General features: G+C 38.5%; 1 protein-coding gene across 1 annotated transcript in view; it reads right to left on the bottom strand.

Annotated features, from left to right (window-relative positions):
* Nucleotides 1–12,292, bottom strand: part of PSMD1 (proteasome 26S subunit, non-ATPase 1) — an 85,285-nt gene that overhangs the window by 51,521 nt on the left and 21,472 nt on the right. The window contains exons 10-16 of the mRNA XM_007519427.3: nucleotides 10,411–10,499; nucleotides 9,931–10,009; nucleotides 9,074–9,247; nucleotides 6,572–6,683; nucleotides 5,891–6,087; nucleotides 3,112–3,207; nucleotides 1,612–1,676 (exon numbers count right to left, since the gene is read on the bottom strand). Of these exons, the coding sequence (XP_007519489.1) occupies nucleotides 1,612–1,676; nucleotides 3,112–3,207; nucleotides 5,891–6,087; nucleotides 6,572–6,683; nucleotides 9,074–9,247; nucleotides 9,931–10,009; nucleotides 10,411–10,499 (812 nt within the window). The remainder of the gene's footprint in view (nucleotides 1–1,611; nucleotides 1,677–3,111; nucleotides 3,208–5,890; nucleotides 6,088–6,571; nucleotides 6,684–9,073; nucleotides 9,248–9,930; nucleotides 10,010–10,410; nucleotides 10,500–12,292) is intronic.

The raw sequence follows: 12,292 nt of genomic DNA, 5'->3' as shown, positions 1-12,292 counted from the left end.
TAATCACAAACCCTGTCTTGAAGGCACCAGCGCAGTACACCTGTGTAGACACTATGCTGTTAGGATTAGGGAAGGAGCTCAGTTTCAGATCACATGGTGGATGAATGTGGGCTAGTGGACAACAACTTCAACAGCCTCATTCAGTATACTTGGCTGGTGAAGGATGAAACCAATTAGTATGCCAAATGGGTCTATGCTTTGTTGCTTTAATCAACAATTCCATCCAGATAGAAAGAAAATATTCTACAGTATGAAACAAATGGGTAACTTCCTAACTAGATGTTATGGAGAAGGCACTCAACCAGTTCAGAGGATGTTGAATAAAAACATGCTAAATAATATTCACTTCTAGGAATTTGAGGCTGAAATTTATATCAAATATTACATGGACTTTATTGTGTACTAATAAAATCTGTCAGAATAAAAGGAAGAAAAGTTTTCATTTTTAAGCCCAGCAATCTTCTATGTGGCTGAATATATACACCGGGACATGATCTATGTAAGAAGTACATAGCCACCAGCAGGAAGAATTAACAGCCACTAGCAGGAAGAATTCACAGCAGCAATAAAGAAGCAAAATAAACAAGCCGTAACATGTAGTTTCCAAAAGTAAACAAGCAAAAACAACAAAAAACTAACTAAAAGAACTACTTTAAAATTCTCTTAGTTGCATTTTAAGATAAAATACCTTAGTTAAAAAAAAAAAGCCTATTTGAGATTAGATCTAAGCAGACAGTAAGAATAAGCATTGGAAGATGAACTAGTGCATTCACCAATTCAGCTACCACTACTAACACACTGTTAAATCACCCTTAGAAGTGCCATACATTATGTCACAACAATCAAAACAACATCCTTCTCAGACAGATATTATTATTACACCTATTTTACAGATGATGATTCTGAGGCTCAAGGAAACTAAGAAATAAGCCCAAAGTCACTCAGCTGCTATAGTAAGTAGTGGAGTTCCCTGTTCAATTTTGACAGACTGACATCTCCTTAATCAAATTATATTAGTATTATGTCAGTATTATATGATACTGCCAAGGACATCGCCAAATCTTCAAGTCCAAGATTAATTTGCTTAACTGCTATTTTTTCCCCCACACTTTAGCATTTAAATAAAGCCAATTATGGTGTACTCATAAAAAGCGCCAAGAACTCTATGTAACCTATGTAAGAGATAGAATCCCATATGAATTACTAATAAACATGGACAAATGAGTACTATAGGTACTAACTTTAAAATAAGTATATTTTTTAAAAGTTGTTTTTAGGCGGGGGTCGATAGTTAATGGTTATGCAGAGACTACTGCTTGAAGCTCTGTAGTCCCCAGCTCAATCCCCTGTACCATGCTAAGCCAGAGCTGAGCAGTGCTCTGGTAGAAAAAAAAAAAAAAAAATCAAAACAAACATAAGGTATTTATAACTTCTCCAACATGTTGTTAGATCCCCAAGATTAATTTGCTCCTTTTTCAGATAAACAGCTCTAAATATGTACATTTACAAAATCTACTATTAAATGGTCTTCACCTAAACCCAGAAAATCAATTTCTGTTAATAATTACAAAAATAAATGAAATAAGCAGAATCAGAAGTTCGACATTTTACCTGAACAGAATGAACCCAAGTGACTCTACTGCTGCCCTCCTGACATCGTCATTGACATCACTGACCTAGGAAAACATTTAAAGGGCGATTAACACAATGCCGTACTCTCAGCTATGCGAGTGAGCTGTAGAGAAGCCCACATCACTGAAATGTAATTGCTCTCATTATTAAGGACTTTCCTCCTTAGACTATCTTGCTACAATCTAGAGAGGAAAAAAAAAAAAAAGACAATTTCTTTATTTCAGGGTTCCTTCTAAAGACTATTTTAGTTGCATTATTGCTTTTCCAGGCTATAGTAAAAATCTAAACATTTCTCCAAGGTTATTATTTTAAAATTTTTATTTATAAAATGGAAATATTGAGAAGACCATAGGATAAGAAGAGTACAATTCCACACAATTCTCACCACCAGAACTTGGTATCCCACCCCCAAGATTATTATTTTTTTAAGTGTGCATTAAGTCCAAGCAAAATGCAAACATTTAGAACATATTGCACTGAAGGAGGATAAATGACTAATAAATACCATGGGATGTGAGTGTCTCTGGGAAGTTCTTTTCTGCATGGAAAAAATGATACTGAGTTTACCATCTCCCAGAACAGGATGGCAGCAATCTATTGAGTTAAGACTTAGGTGGAATGCTCACTGTGCTAACCAGGCACCATCATTTACTACTGACAAACTTTTATCTGGATGGGGAGGATTCTTTCAGGTTGGGAAAAGTCTGATAGGAAACAGAGGCACTGGCTTTTCTGTGAAATCTATCTTTTGTAATAGAGCACGCCCCTTAGGACTTCCTCAAAGCCAACTTTACAAGCTTTTAGTAGTTTCCATTTTCATTATATTTCCCTTCCTAGGGTAGCTGCACACATAGTTTTTTTTTCTTTTTTCTTTCTTTCTGGACACCCTTTGAGTGGGGTTCAAAGATTATACCTGAATGACTTTAAAAATGTCTATCTAGGGGCCAGGTGGTTGTGCACCTGGTTAAGAGCACACTTTACAGTGTGCAAGGTCCTGGCTTCAAGCCCCTGGTCCCCACCTGCAAGGTGTCTTTCTGTCTCTTTCTCTCCCCCACCTCTCAATTTCTCTGACTCTATCCAATAAAAGAAATAAAAATATTTTAAAAAATCTATCTAGAGTGGAGGAGACAGCATACTGGTTATGCAAAAAATCATGCCTGAGGCTCTGAAGTCCCAGGTTCAATCCCCTATACCACCATAAATCAGAGCTAAGCAGTGCTCTGGTAGTAAATAAATAATGAGCTTAAAAGCAAACACACTTTTATTTATACTTAATTTAACCCTTACTCTAGACTACATCCTTCTGAAAAATTAAGAAAAGTAGGTTATTGCTGATTATGATCAAGGAATGAGACTCTGAACCCTAGACCATTAGTGAAGGTCATGTGATGTGGGTGTTGAAATCACTTAAAGACACTTCATGTCCACTAGAAAAATCTCCTTTCCATCCACATTCCCAAGAAAGGTGAGAATACTTACGGCCACATGCAGTAGGCGTCGAATAGCCTTGTTGTTACCTGAGCCACAATAAGCCATGGCTACAGTATACATTCCAGACCTTCGAAGAATTGGATCCTAAGAAAGAATAATTTAGTAACAATTATCAACTTATCATTTCAAATATTTCCTTCTACAATCTAAATAGTACAATAGCATCTGCCAGAAGAGTTGGTTTTAGGGAAGCATTGAACTCTTTCTTTTGCCTCCAGGGTTACTGCCGGGGCTCAGTGCCTGCACCTTGAATCCACTGCTCCTGGAGGTCATTTTTTCCCTTTTGTTACCCTAGTTGTTTTATCATTGCTGTGGTTATTATTATCGTTGTTACTGATGTCATTGTTGTTGGATAGGACAGAGAGAAAAGGAGAGAGGAGGGGAAGACAGAGGGGGAGAGAAAGATAGACACCTGTAGACCTGCTTCACTGCCTGTGAAGCGACTCCCCTACAGGTAGGGGGCCAGGGGCTTGAACCAGGATCCTTCTTCCGTCCCAGCGCTTTGCGCCACGTGAACTTAACCCACTGCGCTACCGCCCGAGCCCCTCAAGGAGAACTCTTATAGTTGGTACTGTTTTAATTGATTGAGCAAATAAAAGATTCAAATTTAGGAGGAAACGAATGCTTGTGTCCTCTATGATTTTGTGCCAGTTCTGTCTCACTTTTTTTTGCTTCCAGGGTTATAGCTGGAGCTCATCACGAATCCACTGCTCCTGGAGGCTTTTTTTCCCCTTTTCCCTTTTTGTTGCCCTTGTTTAACATTGTTGTGGTTATTTAAAAATTTTTTTTAAAAATTATGTTTATTTATTTATTGTATAGAGACGGCCAGAAATCAATAGGGAAGGGGGTGATAGGGAGAGAGACAGAAAGACACCTGCAGCACTGCTTCACCACTCGCAAAGCTTTCCTCATACAGGTGGGGACCAGGGGCTCGAACCGTGGTCCTTGCACACTGTAAGGTGTGCTCAACCAGGTGTGCCATCACCTGGCCCCTGTTGTGGTTATTGATGTCGTGGTTGTTGAATAGGAGAGAGGAGGGAAAGACAGAGAGGGGGAGAGAGAGACACCTGCAGACCTGCTTCACCACTTGTGAAGCGACTCCCCTGCAGGTGGGGAGCTGGGGGCTCAAACAGGGATCTTTAAGCCAGTCCTTGTGCTTTGTGCCACGTGCACTTAACCCGCTGCGCCACCACCCAACTCCCTGTCTCACACTTTTAAGGAAGTGTAAGTTCAAGTCTAATACCAGCACTCAATGCCCTTTGATACTCAACTTGTATTTACCAAATCAACAGAAAGAAACTTGGCTCAGAATTCCGTATCTTAACTTGTTTTTACTTTATAATTCTTGGGCACTGAGCACAAGGAAGATAGATGGAACCCGAATGCTGATCAAAATAATCAGTAGTTTTATTAGTAGCAGTGAGTACTATAATAGATCATAGAGGACAGTATATCACTACCATATACAATACCATGGCACTAATAAATGACAATGGGAGAAAATTTCATAGAGATAAAGAAGCTGGCATTAATCCCCCCTTGGTGAATAAGCAACAAAGGAAACTTTATACCATGGTAAATGGTTGTGAAACCACTCCAAAACCAGTATTTTAAAAAGAAATCTGGGGGCAGGGAGATAGCATAATAGTTATGCAAAAAGACACTCATGCCTGAGGTTCCTCAGTCCCAAATTCAATCCCTAGCACCATCAGAAGTCAAAGCTAAGTAGTATTCTGGTTAAAAAACAAAACTAAACAGGGACTAGGTGGTGGTGCGTTGGGTTAAGTGCACATAGTACGAAGCACAAGGACCTGCATAAGGATCCAGGTTCAAGCCCTGGATCTTAGCCTGTGTGTGTGTGTGGGAGCTTCATAAGCAGTGAAGCAGGTCTGCAGGTGTCTATTCTTTCTATCTCCCTATCTTCCCTTTCCCTCTCAATTTCTCTCTGTCCTGTCCAATAAAAATGGAAAAAATGGCCACCAGGAGCAGTGGATTCATAGTGCAGGAACTGAGTGAGCCCCACTGATAATCCTGTAAGAAAAAAAAAAGTGCAAAACACAAAAAAGAAATCAACTTGTATATTTCTAAAGGGTTTTTCTGGATCTATTAATCTGAAAATGAGCTAAGGATTTGGTTACATTTAAAATCCTCAACTCAGGTGGAGGGTAGACAGCATAATGGTTATGCAAACAGACTCTCATGCCTGAGGCTCCAAAGTCCCAGGTTCAATCCCCCGCACCACCATAAGCCAGAGCTAAATAGTACTATGGTTACAAAAAAAAATCCTCAACTCAGGAGTCGGACGGTAGAGCAGCAGTTAAGCACACGTGGCGCAAAGTGCAAGGACTGGCATAAGGATCCCAATTCAAGCTCCTGGCTCCCCACCTGCGGGTGTCACTTCAGGCGGTGAAGCAGGTCTGCAGTTGTCCATCTTTCTCTCCCCGTCTTCCTATCCTCTCTCCATTTCTCTCTGTCCTATCTAACAACGATGACAACAATAACTACAACAATAAAGCAACGAGGGCAACAAAAGGGAATAAAATAAATAAAAATCTTAAAATCCTCAACTCTCCTTCTCCCCTCCATATACAGTTGTTTTTCCTTTCTAAGTTCCACTAGGCTTTATATTATCTTACAGTAGTTTTATCAGCAGATATACTTAGATGCACTGATGAGAACAGAGACAATGATAAAGACTTTCTGTAAAGGCTGGAGATAACTGGAGGCTTACGGAGTAACGAGGAAAGAGAACACCGCGTGACCTCACCTTGTCACGGCAGAGAGATTCAATGAGAGCATCAGCCTCTTCCATCCTTCCATACATCACTAATGCAATGCCAACTGCAAGACCACGCAGAATCTTCTCGTGTTGAGTTTCTTGTGCATAGCCAACCATGTCCTCAATAGCCTGGGCATTCTTAGAGCCCAGCATAACTAAGCCTAGGGCAAGGCCAGCTGCTTCTCCTGACAAAGAAACAAACAAAAAATTAATGAAAGAATGAGAGTTATGTAAGCAAAACTAGTAAAACATACCCTTGTGTAAGTGCTAACTACTAGTTTCAATGATCAAAATTATTAGTTTCTGACAGCCATCTGAAAACAGGGAGGCCATTTTATGTGGAAGTATATATGTGTAGGTAGTTTCCTTCTAAATCTTTATAGAATGCATCATTAAATTCTATAACTTCAAAGGAGACATGAAATTTTTTACATTATCAGCAAGAGTATACGGTAGCCTTAAGATATAAGATCACACTAGTGAAGTGCTATTTGCATAAGTCAGTTATATAGACAGCTCATAGGATATGTTATTTTTAAAAGTCTATATATCATATAATGTCTTTAGATGAGTTTCAAATAAGATTTGAGACTACAAAATAGAGGTAAAATCAAAATATTATACTTACATTAATTAATTCTAAAGCCTGTTGTCTTTAGAAACACTTACCTGTTACAGCATCATCTTGATAAAGGTTTGTTTTTAGTAAATCATACACATCCTGACGTGCGGTCCCCATGGCAGCCAAACCAAGACCCAGACTGCCACCATGCCGAACAATCTAGGGAAAAAGCATGGGGTTCCTTGCTTTGGTATACTCTACTCAATGCAGGCTTTTCTTCTATTTTCAATCTATTCTATTAAATATGGCAACATGTGACATAGTGAGGATAATCAAAAAAATTGATAATCGGAAGGACAGTGGTAACCTTAACATTTTCAGTTTCAAAAAGGAAAAGATGCTTGCTGATACACAGTGAGAAGTGAATGGATAAAGAGAAAATGCAGAGAAAGCATAGCTCTCTTTCCGTCAGTTATAAGAGAAGCAAAGCTTTAGAAAAACTTTTTTTTAAGGATAGGTGAGATTCAGTTGAGGAAAAGGAGACAGTGTTGAGAGATGGTGAAGACAGGAGACAAGGATATAAACTGAACATGGCTGCGAAGAAAGCATAAGAAAATGGGGTTGCTGATGGCAATAACTCAATCTTGCTTGGGAAGTACTGCTCTGCCACTGACAGCCTTGATGGGACCGTCATTTAAAAGGTCCCTACCCCCACCAACCACAATGGTGGGCCTATGACCCAAGACAAACCAACTAGATGTGCCATCTATGAAGTTTTAATTTTAAGTTGAATGATTGGAGAAACCAAAATATTTCAAGTTCACTCATCCTGACAGGCCCTGAAGAGATAATTCCATTAGTTTTTGTTATCTAGTTCCCTAAAATTACTTTAGTTGATAGTTTCTTCCTTGATTACATATATATATTCTCCAATAAACTCATTGTTTGTTAGTGAGGTTTCTGGTGGTAGTAACCAAAGAAAACTTTAATTAAGAAAATGTTTATCTGTGACCAGAGTGAATCAGGTAAAAAAAGAAAAGAAAAGAAAGCTGTAAATGTGCCTCAGATTCATGTATTAGTTGAGACCAATCTTCCTACTGCCCTCAATCTTTTCTTCCTTTCCTTTTTTAAAATAAAAAAAAAAAATTATTTAATTTTTTCCTTTTTGTTGCCCCTGTTGCTTTATAGTTGTTATTGATATTGTCGTTGTTGGACAGGACAGAGAGAAATGGAGAGAGGAGGGGAAGACAGAGGGGGAGAAAAAGACAGACACCTGCAGACCTGCTTCACCGCCTGTGAAGTGACTCCCTTGAAGGTGTGAAACCCAGGACTGGAACCAGGATCCTTACGCTGGTCCTTGCACTTTGCCACGTACGCTTAACCCGCTGCGCTACCGCCTGACTCCCTTAAAACAATTTTTAAAAATTATCTTTATTATTTGACAGACAGCCAGAATTTGAGAGGGAAGGAGGTGATAGGGAGGGAAGAGGGAAAGAGACAGAGAGACACCTATAACACTGCTTCACCACTCATGAAGCTTTCTCCCTGCAGGGGGAGACCAGGGACTCGAACCTGGGTCCTTACGCATTATAAGGTATGCACTTAACCAGGAGTGCCACCACCCAGCCCCACTCTCAATCTTTTCACTGAAGTAGGCGGACAAAATTTTTTTGGCTCATTTAACTGCTCCCCTAGTAGCCTTTTAAAAGTCTAACAAAAATTAAGGTACCTATTTCTAAGTACTTAAAATTAGAACAAAACTGCTTACATTTATTTCAAAATTAATTAAAATATCATAAAAGATAAAAATAAGCAGAAAGTTTGATTTCTAAGAAAATATATGCAATTTTGGGGATTTGATAAAATGAATTTAAAAAAAATGAGCTCACATTGTTTAGGACAAAATGGTTGAAATTGGAGATGATTATGCTGTAAGTAAAGAAGTGGAGGACAACACCTGGATTGCTGCACTTACATGTGGAACGCTGATGGATAAACCATAAGAACTTGCCAAAACAAAAGGCAAGCAAACGGGGTCAGGTGGCAGCACACCTGGTAGAGTGTACATGCGTTAAAATGTGCAAGGCCCCGAGTTCAAACCTCTGGTCGTTACCACCAGGGGGGAGGTTTCATGAGCAGTGAAGTGGTGCTATAGGTAACTCTTTCTATCTCCCCCAACCCTCTTGATTTCTCTGTCTCTAGCCAGTAAATACATGGAAAAAAATCTCAGATTCTTTGAGAACTATGGTGTGGCACAGAATTTCGGTGGAGGGTGAGATGTATGGGTATTATACTCCTAAAGTCTTATAATCTTGTAAAACATTGTTACCCCCCCCAATTTATTTTAATGAGAAGATTCATCTAAAATAACCACTAAGGTCACTTTCTAAGATACTGAAATGTGAGGTTATAACGAGTTACAAATACCTAGTGCTTTATTTTGCTCATCACACAGGATATAAAGATTCAAACACAATTTTAGAGTTCAGAAAGGAAAACAAATTACCTTTAAAGAAAATCTATTTCTATTCACTAAGCTGTTTTGGCTACTTTTAACAATCTCTTAGACTCTCAAGTAATGGAAATTCATTTTCCTTTCTAACACTTACATCATTGCTGGCATTCTTAAGCTGGTTAAGCAGATAGTCGATTATATCACCACCATGATTAGCATGAATGAGACCTAAGGCATAAAGACCTCCACCTTCCTGATAGGCTGAGCCTGGAGAGGTGTCCTTGGGAAGATATGTCGCCATTAACTGTAATGCTTCCTTCTCATGACCCTGTAAATATGAACCACAATAAAAGGTAAAAGAAAGGAAGAAAGAGGAAAAGAGCTAGTACTTCCTATGATTATGGCCTATACTCTAGAAATGTTCACTTGTCAAAGATAAGTAAGTAGGGCTCTTTCTCCTAAACAACTTATTACATGTGCAAGGAAAGCCTTTAAGAGATCTAATAAAGGATCGGCAAGCTAGCTTACTTGGATAGTTTGCTTTGTCATGGGCAAAACTCAGGTTCTAGCCTAACATCAACCACTGAAGGAAGCTTCAAAGCAGTGATGTCTTTCTGTTTCTATTTGAAAAGTCAGCCTGGAGTGGCAAAGCTCTAGTGACAAGACAAAACAAACAAATACCCAATCACATCATTGTGGTTAGAAATAAGAGCTTTAATTTCCTCCAGTTTGCCTATAACATTGTCGTCCCCAATGCATGTTAGACTAAGCAACTGGCATAATTCAACTGATCCCCTAAGAGTGGTTTACAGAAAAGACTTGTACTTTTTATTACAAACAAGTTATATATACACTTATACCAATACTCTGTTTATTTTATTGTCCTATAAGAGGACTGATCCAAATAATAAAATGGACTTGTCAATGAACTATGGTAAACATTTGTTTTTCTCATCTCCAGAAAAGTTACTTCTGTTCTGATACATACTCACTGTAATCAGTATACATTACCTTATGAATCACACCCAAGCTGGCTGTTGCTGTAAATTTTGCCCAGTTAGTGGCTCTGGCCAACCATTCCAAGTTATCTCTGTAAGAAAAAAAAAATGTTGATATTCCTGAAACAAGTGAAATCTATAAAATTTACTGTAACACCAACACTGAAGTATTGAACTGAACATGTTATCTTGAACTATTAGAAATCATTAAAAAAATCATTTCATGAATTTTAAGTTGCTTCTGATTCTATTTTACCTGCAAAGTTCATCTTAACATTTTTAAGACATTTAAAAAAAATTCATATTTAACTTCACTATGAACAAAAGCAAAATTATATTAAATTTCTAAGCTAGCATATTTCATTAAAAATTACATTCAAGTCAATACAGGGAATTAATTTTACCCCAAAATAAGAAGGTAATACAATAAAAAAAATGATTCTAAAGTCAGGGATGTGGTTGAATAAAAGTGGGATTGTCCAACTGTATTTACCTAAGAAACTGGTCACTGGTGGTTCCACAGTGCATAAAAGAGTTAGCTATAACAGTTGCTGTGTGACATACAGAATTCCGTACTGCATCCTACAAAAAGAAATACACATCATATCACTGGCAAAGTATTCATACACATATTAACAAGTTGACACATGAGCACACAATGAGAGCTTCTGTTTTGTGTTAAAAACAAACGAAATTGATACTTTAAAGTATGGATCTTGGGGCTGGTAGACTGCTCACCTAGTGGAGAGTTTCAACATGTGTAAGGTTCTGTGTTTGGACTCTGGCACCGTATGAGAGTTCATGGCACCAAATGAGAGTTCAAGGTGTCTGTCTTTATTCCCCTCTCTGCCTGGCTCTCCCTTTCTCCTTGTCTCCCATTTCCCATGTAGTACAAAGATAGAAGTCAGAGCATTAAAAAAAAAAAAAAAAGCGCATAATGCATGGTAAACCACTGGGCCAAATTGTCAGTGTGCTGGTTTATTTTAAATGAGGCTATATTATAGCTTCAAGCACTTAGCGTAAGGATCCCAGTTTGAGCTCCCGGCTCCCCACCCGCAGGGGAGTCGCTTCACAGGCGGTGAAGCAGGTCTGCAGGTGTCTGTCTTTCTCTCCCCTTCTCTGTTTTCCCCTCCTCTCTCCACTTCTCTCTGTCCTATCTAACAATGACAACATCAATAACAACAATAGTAATTACAATAACAAAAAAACAAGGGCAACAAAAGGGAAAATAAATAAATTAAAAAAAAAGAGTAAATGAATTTGGGAAAGGGTGCGAGGGAAAGGATGTAGGTTTTCATGCTGTATATCTGTTCATATTAAGACATTTTGAATCAGATAAATACTTCAGTTCAAAACCAAAACCTAATATCATAAGGATTAATAAGTGACAAAGGTTCCAAGGTTAAGAACTTCTGCTCTCAAGCTTTGTGTAGTTTAGTGGTGACTGACACAGACACACACACACACACACACACACACACACAGACACACACACATTGTTACAATTGTGCTGTCAAATGCTTCATGATTTAAAATAAGAAATTAACTAAGAAAAAAATTCATTAAGATTTCCAGTAAAGATTAACACAAAAACAAAAACTCAGTATTAATTTCCTTCCTTTCCTAACAAGTTTGTTTCTCCTACTGTTATTTTTATAAAAGCTTATTTCTTCAATCAGGAATAAGATTTAGTAAAATACTCAATAAATCATAGATGTAAACTGAGCAGCTCCTAGGATGATATGTTTATTATAAAGAAACAAACAGGGAGTCAGGAGGTAGTGCAGAGGGTTAAGTGCACGTTGTGCAAAGCACATGGATCCGCCTACAGATCCTGGTTCCAGCCCCTGGCTCCCCACCTGCAGGGGAGTTGCTTCACAGGCGGTGAGGCAGGTCTGCAGGTGTCTATCTTTCTCCCCCCCCCCCCATCTTCCCCTTCCCTCCACATTTCCCTCTGTCCTATCCAACAACAACGACAACAATAAAACAACAAGGGCAACAAAAGAGAAAAAAAATATAAAAAAATAAAAATAAAAAAATAAACAAAAAACTAAGTAGAGTTTATATGTTTTCCCCATGTCTAGTAGATCATTCCTTAAGTACTCTGCTTTCTGTCCACATCCAAAAGATGTGCATATGAAGTCCAAAGGCTTCCCTCAGTCTTTCCCATCTGATGAGTGTGAGTATGTGTGAAGAAAGGCGTCTTGTCAAGGCCTGACTTCTGTCTTGTGCCCTAAGCTGCTGGTCACTGGTAACCCTTATCGAGAATAAGCAGGATGGAAAATAAATGAGTTAAGTGATATAAATAACTGCTTAAGACTAGAAGTATTTGGGTCTTGACTATGTGGGTCATAGTCTGTCTGTAGCCGCAGGGG

The sequence above is a fragment of the Erinaceus europaeus genome, chromosome 7, assembly GCF_950295315.1.
Source record: "Erinaceus europaeus chromosome 7, mEriEur2.1, whole genome shotgun sequence".
Taxonomy (NCBI): Eukaryota; Metazoa; Chordata; class Mammalia; order Eulipotyphla; family Erinaceidae; genus Erinaceus; species Erinaceus europaeus.
Note: the sequence above shows the minus strand (reverse complement) of the source record. Positions and strands in the feature narration are given on the sequence as shown.